This window comes from Euprymna scolopes, chromosome 10, assembly GCF_053919585.1.
Source record: "Euprymna scolopes isolate OS-2025 chromosome 10, ASM5391958v1, whole genome shotgun sequence".
NCBI lineage: Eukaryota > Metazoa > Mollusca > Cephalopoda > Sepiida > Sepiolidae > Euprymna > Euprymna scolopes.
The window spans coordinates 16,594,343-16,610,402 of NC_136491.1; the positions used below are offsets into that span (position 1 = coordinate 16,594,343).

Sequence of the window (16,060 nt, forward strand, 5' to 3'; positions counted from 1 at the left end):
TCGTCCTGGTTTTCTCCTTGCACTGGCCCCAAACAGTGTCGATTCAGAAAAGGTGTGGTTAGCCATTGCGCGACCCTTGCCTCACAATTACAACTTTGTCGTTTGAGACTGAACGGAGGCATCGACCGATATATATATATATATATATATATATATATATATATATATATATATATATATATATATATATATATATAGCCCCTTTAAAAAAGCCGTTTCTTATCGTTGAACGCTTTCAGTTCAATTAAGTCTGTCAATTTAGCTCTTACGTGCAGATCATCATATAATGATTAGATCACTCTGACTGACGTAAAAAACATTTAAAAATAAAATGCTTAAATTTCAACGTTATTTAACGCGGTTAACGGTAGTTGAATTGTTAGGGTCTTTGCTAATGAAGCCAGAGATGGCTTCTGTCGCCGGGTTCACATCTATCGGCTGGTGTTAATCGTGACACCCTGCACAGATGATTCCCGAAAGGATGAAACACTAGTGTATGTAGGTATTAAATAATTAATATAGTAAATAATTATATATATATATATATATATATATATATATATATATATATATATATATATATATATATATATATATATATATATATATATATATATATAATAAAAGCATATCTTATTTTTCTTTTATTAATATTATTGGAATTTTTTCCCATTTCCTTGTACATATTTGTGAATTATTCCACGGATTTCGGCCTTTTAGATTATTTTGGACCATATTCCAATTACGCGAATTCCTGGATTTTACTTGGGAGAATGAAAAATTAAATTAACTTTCTTGAACATACATTTTTGGATTTTACCGTCATTGGATACTTTACCTTTCACCTGACTATCCATTCACGTTAAATCACCTTTTTCTTCACCATATTCCCTCTGCTTCACTTTTTGTCATCAAGTAAGATCTTTGACTTACTTGCAGTTTCATCAAATATTTTTGTATGCAAAATCCGATCCCGCCTTTTATCTAATTCCTACCCTCTGATGAGAAGGAAAGTATTTCTTCGAAACTCCGCGGATTAAGGACTATCCACTCATTAAGTGTTTCCTTTTCAGATTAAATATGTTTTTAACTCTTTTTCAGTGTTTTTTAACAGGTTTTATTAAATATTTGCTCTTATATATATATATATATATATATATATATATATATATATATATATATATATATATATAAAGCTGAATGTTTGTGTGTGTGTGTATCTGGTCATGAATAGGCTCCTATATGGTTGACTATTTTTAAAAACTGATTACATATAATGATAGAAGATGTATCGAGACGCAGGAATGGGTATGTTTGATCTGGTAGAACGGTGGTTCATTAAAATGGTGAGGTCTGCGTTCGCGCCTGGTCCACAAAGTACGGAAATAAAAAATTTTAAAATAAAAAAAAACGTTTACAAGTGTTTTTGATATAGATGTATATAAGAATACTTTGATAAGTATGTTTTAACTTAAATAGGGTTGATATAATAAAATGGTGGGGGTGTTCGCTCGCACCTGACCTCCATAGAATGGAAATATGTCACAAAGTTTAACAAGGTTTTTTTAATATAGATCCACAGAATATTGTGGTAAGTGTTTCCGTGTGAACAGGTATGGTATAATAAATTATGGGGGTTATCTATTTTATTTTTACTTTCATCATATTTTGGTTTGGTTTTGATACCCCCAAATTCGAACCTATCTCATTACAAATCTTCCTTTTCATAACCTATTATACTTTCATAAATCAGAGTCCATTTTCTGTAGGCTTTAGATTTTTAATTGTAAACTGGGAAACATTGTTCTTGGATCGTTATTGTCTTGTTGCCAACTTACCTCCTCAACTTACTTGGTTTTAATTTCCTGTCATGATAAAATAATTTATTTATAAAGAAAATTAGTTAATTTACAAACATAGGTAATTAATTTATAAATGGGATTATAATTTAATTTCCCGGGTTTATAAAAAGGAAACATTTGAATTTTCCTGCTCTCTTCTAAGATTTTAAATGTAGCATAATGTGGAACTTTATATATGATGTAGCTATTACTGAACTCTAGATACATGTTTATTTACAAGCGACATTAAAACTATTCTCATTTAACCAGTTTCTAGAGAATATTAAATTAACAGGCGGTTCCCAGTAGCATGTCTATCCTGGTCCAGGAAAATGATACCTTTTAAAATTTTACAGTTCTGGCAATTACTTACATTGCATAGAAAAATGCGAGCACGAAAAGTTATATGATTAAAATTAAGCTTAGAAAAGTAAAACTAAAAAAAACCCAAAATAGTCTAGTAAAAATATAATGAATTTATAAATTAAAATATTGCAGCATTAAGAATTAAAAAAAAATTCAATTTAACATGATATATATATATTCTTAATGTTGCTATATTTTAAGTTATAAATTTATTATATTTTTTACTAGAATATTTTGTCTTTTTTCCAGTTTAAGCAACTAGTCCTTTTACTTTTCTAAGCTTAATCTTAACCATATTACCTTTCATGCTCGCATTTTACTATGTAATGTAAGTAATTGCAAGAACTGTAAAATTTTAACGGTATCATTTTCCTGGACCAGGATATACATGCTACTAGGAACCGCCTGTTAATTTAATATTCTCTAGAAACTGATTTTCTTGGCTTGATGTTTGGATTTTCAACGAATGAAGAATCTTCTTCGATCTCTTTCAAGCTGTTTAGCAAGATCTACAAGAGATAAATTTTCTGCAAGCCTGCAACAACACGCTCCTTTTCACTAGTCGTCAATTGACCCTTTCTAGTTATTTTGGGAGATCTGCAATAAAGTGATACACACTTAAAATTACCAGAAAATAGAAAAATTAGCACAATTTTCAAAATATTTGTTAAAATTCCACAAAAATCAGGGAAATAAGACACCTTGTTATGCTATTCCAGTGTACCAAATTTCACTTCTCTGCGTTTCATAGCAATTTCCAAATAAAAAAATATTGACCTGCAGTAAAACGATACACAGGGGGTATATATATATATATATATATATATATATATATATATATATATATATATATATATATATATATATATATATATATGTTTCCCCGAAACCTCTGGCCTCGATAGAGGGGAGACTAAAACTTGCTACTATGGTTTCAATAGATGTGAAATAGAAGCAAGAGGAGACTTGATTCCAAATATTCCTCATATGTTATATCTCGCCTCGTTTTGAAATAGGGTTCGATTATGAATATCTCCAATATCCAATAAGCCTTATACGCCGTGGAATATTTTATCATGTATTTTTTATTTTTACTATTAACAAATATGCTCATTATGCATTGTTATTTTTTATTCTCATTCTCATAATATAATTTAAATTTTTCAATATTAACAAAAATTCTCATTATATATTATTTTTCAATTTAATATTGAAAAATAATATATAATGAGAATTTTTGTTAATATTGAAAAATTTAAACATTCTAATATTTTATTTATTTTTCAATGTTAACAAACATTCTCATAATATGTTTTTTATTTTTTAATATTAACAAGCATTTTCTTCATATATATTATATTTTTCAATATTAACAAACATTCTCACAATACATTTTAGTTAATTTTCTAATTTTTACAAATATTCTCATAATATTATATTTATTTTATAATATTAGCAAACATTCTCATAATATATTTTATTTATTTTCAATATTTCCAAACATTCTTTACATTATATATTTTTGATTGTTAATATTAACGGAGATTCTCGTAATGTTAATTTTTTTTTGTATGAACGAACATTCTCTTAATATATTTTTCATTTTCAATGTTAAGGAATATTTTCTTCCAAATTTTTTTTCCATTTCAACGAACATTCTCTTCATATATTTTATTCATTTTCAATATTTACGAATTTTTCTCCATAAAATTATGTTTTATTTTTCAGATTAACAGACATTTTCTTCAAATATTTTTTATTTTATATATTAACGAACATTTTCTTCATATATTTTTTATTTTTCAATATAAACGAACATTTTCATCATATATTTCTTATTTTTCAATATAAACGTACATTTTCATCATATATTTCTTATTTTTCAATATTAACGTACATTATCATCATATATTTCTTATTTTTAAATATTAACGTACATTATCATCATATATTTCTTATTTTTCAATATTAACGTAGATTATCATCATATATTTCTTACTTTTCAATATTAACGTACATTATCATCATATATTTCTTATTTTTTAATATTAACGTACATTTTCATCATATATTTCTTATTTTTCAATATTAACGTACATTATCATCATATATTTCTTATTTTTCAATATTAACGTACATTTTCATCATATATTTCTTATTTTTCAATATTAACGTACATTATCATCATATATTTCTTATTTTTCAATATTAACGTACATTATCATCATATATTACTTATTTTTCAATATTAACGTACATTATCATCATATATTTCTTATTTTTCAATATTAACGTACATTATAATCATATATTTCTTATTTTTCAATATTAACGTACATTATCATCATATATTTCTTATTTTTCAATATTAACGTACATTATCATCATATATTTCTTATTTTTCAATATTAACGTACATTATCATCATATATTTCTTATTTTTCAATATTAACGTACATTATCATCATATATTTCTTATTTTTCAATATTAACGTACATTATCATCATATATTTCTTACTTTTCAATATTAACGTACATTATCATCATATATTTCTTACTTTTCAATATTAACGTACATTATCATCATATATTTCTTATTTTTCAATATTAACGTACATTATCATCATATATTTCTTATTTTTCAATATTAACGTACATTATCATCATATATTTCTTATTTTTCAATATTAACGTACATTATCATCATATATTTCTTATTTTTCAATATTAACGTACATTATCATCATATATTTCTCATTTTTCAATATTAACGTACATTATCATCAACTATTTCTTATTTTTCAATATTAACGTACATTTTCATCATATATTTCTTATTTTTCAATATTAACGTACATTTTCATCATATATTTCTTATTTTTCAATATTAACGTACATTATCATCATATATTTCTCATTTTTCAATATTAACGTACATTTTCATCATATATTTCTTATTTTTCAATATTAACGTACATTATCATCATATATTTCTTATTTTTACATATTAACGTACACTATCATCATATATTTCTATTTTTCAATATTAACGTACATTATCATCATATATTTCTTATTTTTCAATATTAACGTACATTTTCATCATATATTTCTTATTTTTCAATATTAACGTAGATTATCATCATATATTTCTTATTTTTCAATATTAACGTACATTATCATCATATATTTTTTATTTTTCAATATTAACGTACATTATCATCATATATTTCTTATTTTTCAATATTAACGTAGATTATCATCATATATTTTTTATTTTTCAATATTAACGTACATTATCATCATATATTTCTTATTTTTCAATATTAACGTACATTATCATCATATATTTCTTATTTTTCAATATTAACGTACATTATCATCATATATTTCTCATTTTTCAATATTAACGTACATTATCATCATATATTTCTTATTTTTCAATATTAACGTACATTATCATCATATATTTCTTATTTTTCAATATTAACGTACATTATCATCATATATTTCTATTTTTCAATATTAACGTACATTATCATCATATATTTCTTATTTTTCAATATTAACGTACATTATCATCATATATTTCTTATTTTTCAATATTAACGTACATTATCATCATATATTTCTTATTTTTCAATATTAACGTACATTATCATCATATATTTCTTATTTTTCAATATTAACGTACATTATCATCATACACTGTTTTATTTTCTTCCAGTATTATTCACTTCGATTCAATTCACCTCTACTTCGAATCATTGGAACGTATTTGGGAATTTTAACTTATGTAAGTATACGATTTTATAATTGTGCTTGTTCAACCTTTAGTTAATGAGCGAAACCATAACGTTTCCAATATGCAAACGTGAAATAAAAATGACTTAAATCGCCCAAACTCGACACAATACTACTATTCATTCAGTGTTATTTATACATGTAAACAAGAAGCATGTGACAAGTGATTTTTCCAAATAATTTAATTACACGTTTTGAATATAACTTGTGGGTTGATATTCGAATGTTGGAGTTACCAATTTTTAGTTCTGCTCCTAGCTACATGAAATGTATTTTGCTGAAAACTTCAGAAAGTGCCAACAGAAGCGCTAACAATAAACATGTAGTTTAAATGGCGAATAAAAGGTAACTAAATTAAACAAGACTGGATCAGCAGTAAGTGCTAACAACCGGATTTTGGGATTGACATTAGAAAACATGATTTATCTAACAAAATATATTTATATCTCAACAATCTTACAGTAATGTAAAATATACTTTTAAAAATCTAAAGTTTGTTGAGAAGTTTTAAAGTTCATGAATAAGAAAATAGACAAAGTTCGTTTAGAATGTACTAAAGATCACCGCTTATCAAAGCCCAAAGGCCACTCCAGTGAAAGTGCTAATGGATTGGGTTAGGTGATAACACTAGAGTAGAGAGAGAGACTGGCAAATCGTTTCTGTAAGAAAGAGTGTGTATGGAAGAGAAGTATAACCTGCCACTAGATTTTGAAGCTGATTTGGTCAAAGTATGAGAAAATGTTCGGGGCTGCATCTCCTGTGGTCAGAGTACCCCATCTTAGGACGTACCTGGTTTTTATACAGGTAGATAATTGCGTCAGGAGTAAGAAACTTCTGGAGTGATAGAATTATGCAATCACTTTTCCAGATTTGCCAGATTTGCTATAAGCTTTTCGATTTATGGTCTGTGAAAAACCAAATAGAATGTCCATGTACACTCCATGTAAACTCTGTACCGCAGGCTTGCTTTACAGCTGACTACAACATAGTCGTTATCAAGTACAATGTAAATGAATTCCTGTTTATTCGCCTCCTTAAATAATTAAATTCTACCCAATATCGACCATTAACGATCATTATGCTGTTGTCTCACTGAACACCTTACGCTCATTGACCCTTATCCTTGAATGACCTTCAGGCCTTGATAAGTGGCAAATCCTTTGTAAAAAATCTTTTTTCTTGATATGCTCATTTAATTGCTGACCATGTTCAAATATCATATTTGCTAAACTTGTTTGTGACTCCATATTTAATCTATTTTTGGTTTGAATTATTTGGTTATTTTATTTAATATTTAAAGGTTTGGTATATGGGAATAGTGCTCTATGGCCCTGGAATTGCCCTTCAAGCTGGTAAGTACATCAATTGCTTTCTAATATTTAATAAGAACGAGACTTGAAAATTTTAAAAATTGTTGTCTTTAATGTGTCTGAATTTTTTAGGTGAGTGTTGATATTTCGTATTATTTTGATTATTCGGACTGCTTGAGTGTTATTCACACAACCTCCGACCTTCTTCAAGTATACTTTCTTGAACTCGGGAAATTTGCGCCCGTAAGGACGCGTGGCGCATTGGATAAAGTACTTGGTCAATTCATTCGTAAGTTACATTCTTCTGAGAGTTGAAGGTTCAATTGTCAGTTCGGGCGACACTCAAAATATAATTGCGAATAACTTCGGACTTTTACTGAACTATGGCTGACAGGCATGCTACCCCGGGTATTAAATAAAGGGGTTTGTTTAGATTGCCGTGTTTGTCAAAAAGATTCCGGAGTTCAACCAGATATACCCGAAGAAAGTCTAAAGTTACATCGACCGAAACGTTTTGAAAATAACACTCAAAATGAGAACAATATTTCGAATTATCCAATGAATACGAGTTTCTATTGTGTTTTATCTTGGATTTTTTACGAATAATTTTGTATTATTATTCCTGTTTCCTTGGCATTTTAACTCCGAGGAAAATGTAGTATATGTTCTGATGTACATCATCTTTTCTATTTTCGTTCAATGAAGAAATGCTTCGAGACAATTTTTATTCTTGTTCCGATGCAGTACCATTTTAAGGCGAACTGGATTTTTCTCCACATTAAAAACCGATCCTGTATCTAACTCTACCCTCGTGGGGCGATAAACAAGAACCATTTATTATTCATGGAATTCACATTCTGACACACATTAGAATGTAGACATAAAGTTTAGAATCTATAACAGTTGGGAAGAGAATGAATTATGTCTCCAGGGAATTAGTCCCGTGATAATATGTTTTTTACAAATGAGAAGTGTCTGGAAAGAAACTCTGTACATGGACATTCTATTTGGTTTTAAATACACGGATGAAGAAAGAAAAGTTGTTTGTAGTGGTAGTGGAGTGGCGAATTTTTGCCGTTAGTTATGAAACTGTGCACCTCTGCCTGACAACGTAAGGAGGAGCCAAAGTTTTACCTGGACTCTACTTTTTTCCATATTGTATGAATTATTTCAAAGTGATACAATTAAAACGTTGATAATATTATTAATCTGATCAAGTAAAAATTTGGTGATTATTGTTAATGAAGGGCATCATCTCCATACACTAAATTTGAAAAACAGAAAATGCAATTCCATCATGATTTTGCCTTTAACTATACTTTTCAAGATTGAACGTTAAGGACAGTGTAATATTCGATGTAGAATTTATTAGCTGCAATATAGATAAAATAATGAGACTCTACGATGAGCAAAACTGAAGCTATCGCGACAATTTCCATATTTTCGTAATTTGAGCTTTTTTTAAAATTACATTTTCACCCCAAATAAGACACGTTGCCACTTTGATGTAGGGGGTTACTATCAAGGGCATAAATTGCAGTGTTTCTATGTAAGGAGTTTGGATTTATTTACCCTAGACCATATACCTACAAGTGGATCTGAAAATGACGTCACGCCGTCATGTGCATCGGCCTTCTTACTCTCGGTAGCCACGTTCTCGCCCAATCACCGAATTTAGCAACGATAAGCCTGGCCAGTACCACATAGGTGATCATTTGGGAAGGCTAGGCGTTGTATGTACTGCGCCGAATCGTAGAAATTTCCAGATTGGTATCTGAGGGCGCGCATAACTCACTGGAGAAGATTCACTTCTTGAATTAGGACAGAAACAACGGGAAACTAACGTCTTTACTTGTCTTCCCGAGATTACTATCGCTCTACAATTTGGAGAACCGTGGTCGCTGATGCTGTTTAAACTGCAGGGCTGCTGCTGCTGCTGATGAACTTTATTATTTTTTTTTTAGTTACTTCTGAAAGTTTCTCTAATAAAATAACATTCACCCTCAATTTATTAGTTTGGTTTCTGATGATCACAAGTAAATATTGCAATATTTCTCGTTACCATAATCTGCTGTAAATATTGCGATATGTAAATTTGTATGTTTTTTTTTCTGAATTTTGAAATACGGATTGATGATTTGAATTTAGATTATTTCGACTATTGTTTTTATCTTGCGTGTTACTCGCACAACGTTTCGGCCGAGATAACCTCCGATCTTCTCTATATGCATTTTTAGAACTCGGGAATCTGAACGAACTTTCGAATACAAACCTTCATTTAATTAGCATATTCTCGTTCCATCGGCCAGAGTAGCATGTTCTCGTTCCGTCAGCCATGACCGGGTAGAAGCCAGAAGTAATTCGCAATTATATTTCCGGTTCGATCAGATACACATGAAAAAAAAAAATGTTGGAGGTTATATCAGCCGAAACGTTGTATGTGTATATTGGGCACTTTTTTTTTTTTTTAGTTTTATTTGAACAGACAAACAGGCAAACTGAAGATAAAACTTTGTATATAATAAATGCATTTTAATGGCCAACATTTATTTGTTTCAGTTACAGGGTTTTCTTTGTGGCATTCGATTTTACTTGTGACAACATCTTCAGTGTTATACACGGCTGTAGTAAGTATAATTTTTATACATATAATAAGGAAGGATATCCTTAAAATGTGTTTATTTAATCTATACGTTTAATTGACAGCCAGAATCTTTTATAAAGGAGCGTGAACATGATAGGGAACATTTCTGAAAACGTACGACGATTTACTAAAAGTTGTTTTTGATAAAATTCTTACAAGTATTTATCCCAGAAAATCTGACTTTGTAGATGTACCCAAACATCGGCAGTTTTGCAATTACGTCCGGCCAAGTCGAAAATAACTTCGACAACTCTAGAAGCTTCATATCAGGATGTAAACAGTTTTAGTGGACGTTTAGTTAGTACATCACTGTCACATTTGATTCCCATCTTACAATAAAACAGATTAGTCAAAAATTTAATTCATCATCATCATTTTGCGATCACAGTCGAGATGATGGAGTTCGGTTGACTGCATCATATCTTCATATGGCTGTTAATGTGGGCGCATGTCACCAATATACACACTGGAAAGTAAAAGGACTGACCTGACCTTCCATCTACATACAGCGATTTCGCGGTCCCAAATGGTCATCCATCTGGTACTGACCAGGCTCAGCGTTGCTTAGCTACGGTGATCTGACGAGAACCGGTGTATCACCGTGACTGTGCCGTATATACAGAGTAAATATAAATTATGAATAATTAGCAAGTACACCAGACGCCTCCAGAATATGAATAATTACGCCCCCAGAATATGAATAATTACGCCCCCAGAATATGAATAATTACGCCCCCAGAATATAAATAATTACGCCTCCAGAATATGAATAATTACGCCCCCAGAATATAAATAATTACGCCTCCAGAATATGAATAATTACGCCCCCAGAATATAAATAATTACGTCTCAAGAATATGAATAATTACGTCTCAAGAATATGAATAATTACGCCCCCAGAATATAAATAATTACGTCTCCAGAATATAAATAATTACGTCTCCAGAATATGAATAATTACGACCCCAAAATATAAATAATTACGTCTCCAGAATATGAATAATTACGCCTCCAGAATATAAATAATTACGTCTCCAGAATATGAATAATTACGCCCCAGAATATAAATAATTACGCCTCCAGAATATGAATAATTACGCCTCCAGAATATAAATAATTACGTCTCCAGAATATGAATAATTACGCCTCCAGAATATAAATAATTACGTCTCCAGAATATGAATATTTACGCCCCCAGAATATAAATAATTACGTCTCCAGAATATGAATAATTACGCCCCCAGAATATAAATAATTACGCCTCCAGAATATGAATAATTACGCCCCCAGAATATAAATAATTACGCCTCCAGAATATGAATAATTACGCCCCCAGAATATAAATAATTACGTCTCCAGAATATGAATAATTACGCCCCCAAAATATAAATAATTACGTCTGAAGAATATGAATAATTACGCCCCCAGAATATAAATAATTACGCCTCAAGAATATGAATAATTACGCCCCCAGAATATAAATAATTACGTCTCCAGAATATGAATAATTACGCCTCCAGAATATAAATAATTACGTCTCCAGAATATGAATAATTACGCCTCCAGAATATAAATAATTACGTCTCCAGAATATGAATAATTACGCCCCCAGAATATAAATAATTACGTCTCCAGAATATGAATAATTACGCCCCCAGAATATAAATAATTACGCCTCCAGAATATGAATAATTACGCCCCCAGAATATAAATAATTACGCCTCCAGAATATGAATAATTACGCCCCCAGAATATAAATAATTACGCCTCCAGAATATGAATAATTACGCCCCCAGAATATAAATAATTACGTCTCCAGAATATGAATAATTACGCCTCCAGAACATAAATAATTACGTCTCCAGAATATGAATAATTACGCCCCCAGAATATAAATAATTACGTCTCCAGAATATGAATAATTACGCCCCCAGAATATGAATAATTACGTCTCCAGAATACGAATAATTACGCCCCCAGAATATAAATAATTACGCCTCCAGAATATGAATAATTACGCCCCCAGAATATAAATAATTACGTCTCCAGAATATGAATAATTACGCCTCCAGAATATAAATAATTACGTCTCCAGAATATGAATAATTACGCCCCCAGAATATGAATAATTACGCCTCCAGAATATAAATAATTACGCCTCCAGAATATGAATAATTACGCCTCCAGAATATAAATAATTACGTCTCCAGAAAATGAATAATTACGCCCCCAGAATATAAATAATTACGCCTCCAGAATATGAATAATTACGCCCCCAGAATATAAATAATTACGTCTCCAGAATATGAATAATTACGCCTCCAGAATATAAATAATTACGCCTCCAGAATATGAATAATTACGCCTCCAGAATATAAATAATTACGTCTCCAGAATATGAATAATTACGCCCCCAGAATATAAATAATTACGCCTCCAGAATATGAATAATTACGCCCCCAGAATATAAATAATTACGCCTCCAGAATATGAATAATTACGCCCCCAGAATATAAATAATTACGTCTCCAGAATATGAATAATTACGCCCCCAAAATATAAATAATTACGTCTGAAGAATATGAATAATTACGCCCCCAGAATATAAATAATTACGCCTCAAGAATATGAATAATTACGCCCCCAGAATATAAATAATTACGTCTCCAGAATATGAATAATTACGCCTCCAGAATATAAATAATTACGTCTCCAGAATATGAATAATTACGCCTCCAGAATATAAATAATTACGTCTCCAGAATATGAATAATTACGCCCCCAGAATATAAATAATTACGTCTCCAGAATATGAATAATTACGCCCCCAGAATATAAATAATTACGCCTCCAGAATATGAATAATTACGCCCCCAGAATATAAATAATTACGCCTCCAGAATATGAATAATTACGCCCCCAGAATATAAATAATTACGCCTCCAGAATATGAATAATTACGCCCCCAGAATATAAATAATTACGTCTCCAGAATATGAATAATTACGCCTCCAGAATATAAATAATTACGTCTCCAGAATATGAATAATTACGCCTCCAGAATATAAATAATTACGTCTCCAGAATATGAATAATTACGCCCCCAGAATATGAATAATTACGTCTCCAGAATATGAATAATTACGCCCCCAGAATATAAATAATTACGCCTCCAGAATATGAATAATTACGCCCCCAGAATATAAATAATTACGTCTCCAGAATATGAATAATTACGCCTCCAGAATATAAATAATTACGTCTCCAGAATATGAATAATTACGCCCCCAGAATATGAATAATTACGCCTCCAGAATATAAATAATTACGCCTCCAGAATATGAATAATTACGCCTCCAGAATATAAATAATTACGTCTCCAGAAAATGAATAATTACGCCCCCAGAATATAAATAATTACGCCTCCAGAATATGAATAATTACGCCCCCAGAATATAAATAATTACGTCTCCAGAATATGAATAATTACGCCTCCAGAATATTAATAATTACGCCTCCAGAATATGAATAATTACGCCTCCAGAATATAAATAATTACTTCTCCAGAATATGAATAATTACGCCTCCAGAATATAAATAATTACGTCTCCAGAATATGAATAATTACGCCCCCAAAATATAAATAATTACGTCTCCAGAATATAAATAATTACGCCTCCAGAATATAAATAATTACGTCTCCAGAATATGAATAATTACGCCCCCAGAATATGAATAATTATGTCTCAAGAATATGAATAATTACGTCTTCAGAATATGAATAATTATGTCTCAAGAATATGAATAATTACGTCTCAAGAATATGAATAATTACGCCTCCAGAATATTAATAATCAAGATATTAGGCACACCAGATGCATCGCGAATATTAATAATCAAGATATTACGTTAAATCAAGATATTACGAATTATTAACGTTTTTAAATATTTTTCAATATTCCCATATTTTACGATATTTTTCAATATTTCTTTTGAGTTATTTTAAGTTTTGAGACGACGTGAGAGAGCACACGTATTTCCACAAATTTTTAAAAGCGGAAGACAATAATACAGTTTCTAAAAATTGCTTAATTTTTCAAATTTCTGTTTTATGTATATACACAAATTCATATTTTGTTGGGTTAATCAATTGTTTATGTGGGTAATTAGTTAAGATTTTCGGTTTTATTTTGTTCGTTTTTCTGTTCAATAAATAGTTATAAATATTTATATTTTGTTCGTTTACTTGATTCAATCAAGTGTTTACGTCAAGTTCGTTTTATATAATTTTCTGAACAAAATACCACGTGATTTGACGGTGTACCATCCTAATATGACTATTCTGGAGTTGTCGAACTTATGTTCGACTTGGCCGTGCGTAACTGCAAAACTGTCCAAACATCCCTGTAAGAGACTGTCGCGTGGTCGTTGGATTTGGTAGAGACCATTTTGGACAACGATTGCATCATTGGGTTTTGTTAAGAACCACGCGAACAATTAATATAATCTGGGGAATTAAATTATTATATAGGAAGAAAATGAAGTGTATATACGGAAGATGCATGCATAAAACATGAGAATAATTGAAACATTGAAGAAATAGAAGAGTCACCATATTATGTAGACGATCTATATAACTTATGCACCTACATTGATGCATTGCGTTTTTCTCCTTCCTTTTGCAAAACTTAGTTATGTTCTACAAAACCAAAAACCAATACAACAACAACACACCTTTTCCTCTTTTCCTATTTTCCCTTTCTCTTTCTACCCCCCCCCACTTCCTGACTGATTTCCCAACTTAAAATGTACCAAACTATTCGCATAATTTTTTTTTTTTTACATACGCATTTTTGTTTTAAACAAAATAAAAAATATATAATTAAAAGAATCGTTTTTGGTATCGGAAAATAGGCACACTTTTTTTTGAATTCCGATACCGATTCTGATACCCTAAAAGGTTTCGTATTTATTATTATATTATATTGGACCCAAACTATATGCTAATAGGATAGCGTATGTGTTATTTATTTTATGTGTCACGTTTACATCCGAGTGACTGTCGTTTAATTTTTATGGGCTTCTATTTCTTGTAATAAATAATTTTACGAAGAATTCTTCATAAGTTTTGGTTTCAGTTTTGATTATAGCTGATGGCACTTAAGTCCTTTATTTTTTATAAATACTTTTACCAAGAATTTTTCATAAGTTTTGGCTTTGGTTTCGATTTTAGCTGATGGCATTGCATCTATCTATTCTTTATATAAACAATTTATCAAGAATTCTTCATACATTTTTGTTTCGATCATAGCTGAAGAAACTCGATATATATATATATATATATATATATATATATATATATATATATATATATATATATACAGGTTGGTCACAAAGTCTGGCTACATAATCTACAGGATTTGGATTATCTTATATGAATCAAGCATCAGTTTTTGAGTGGCATAAGAGATTCAAGGAAGGCAGAGAGTCTTTTAGGGATGGTGAGAGATATGGGAGGAGTAAGGAAGTCAGAACACCAGAGTTGGTTGGTCAAATGTAGATTATATAGCCAGACTTTGTGGCCACCCTGTAGTTGGCGCAATGACCCCGGACTTGGCGCAATTACCCCAAAGTACGGTACATATATTTTTTTCATAAATTTTGGTTTCGGTCTCGGTTCAAGCTGATGCATCCAAGTTATATGGATATATATATTTTTTTATTTTTGAAGTCGCAACTTTATAATATATAAAAATCGATAGAACATTAACTCTATAATAATATATACGAAAACTGCATGAATTAAAATATCATATTTAAGCGTACTGGATACTTAACGGTCGGGCTACGCCGGACGTCTTTGCTAGCTTAGATAAATATTTTTGCAGTTTTAAAGAGCTACAATAATGTCAGAGCGTCTCCATTTATGTTGCACATCTTCAGAATGCTAACATCAATATATTACATATGAATGAGTCCCCTGTGAAATTTCCACAGGTCCCTCTAGTATATAATAATGATTTAATAAGTTAAAATAAAAAATGACTCGTTCACTACCAAAACGTTTAGCTTACAATTTATTTTTCCTTTAATG

General features: G+C 30.0%; 1 protein-coding gene across 1 annotated transcript in view; it reads left to right on the forward strand.

Annotated features, from left to right (window-relative positions):
- Positions 1–16,060, forward strand: part of LOC145285821 (sodium-coupled monocarboxylate transporter 1-like) — a 220,140-nt gene that overhangs the window by 124,892 nt on the left and 79,188 nt on the right. Inside the window, exons 3-5 of the mRNA XM_080134240.1 lie at positions 5,936–6,004; positions 7,313–7,364; positions 9,882–9,949. Of these exons, the coding sequence (XP_079990366.1) occupies positions 5,936–6,004; positions 7,313–7,364; positions 9,882–9,949 (189 nt within the window). The remainder of the gene's footprint in view (positions 1–5,935; positions 6,005–7,312; positions 7,365–9,881; positions 9,950–16,060) is intronic.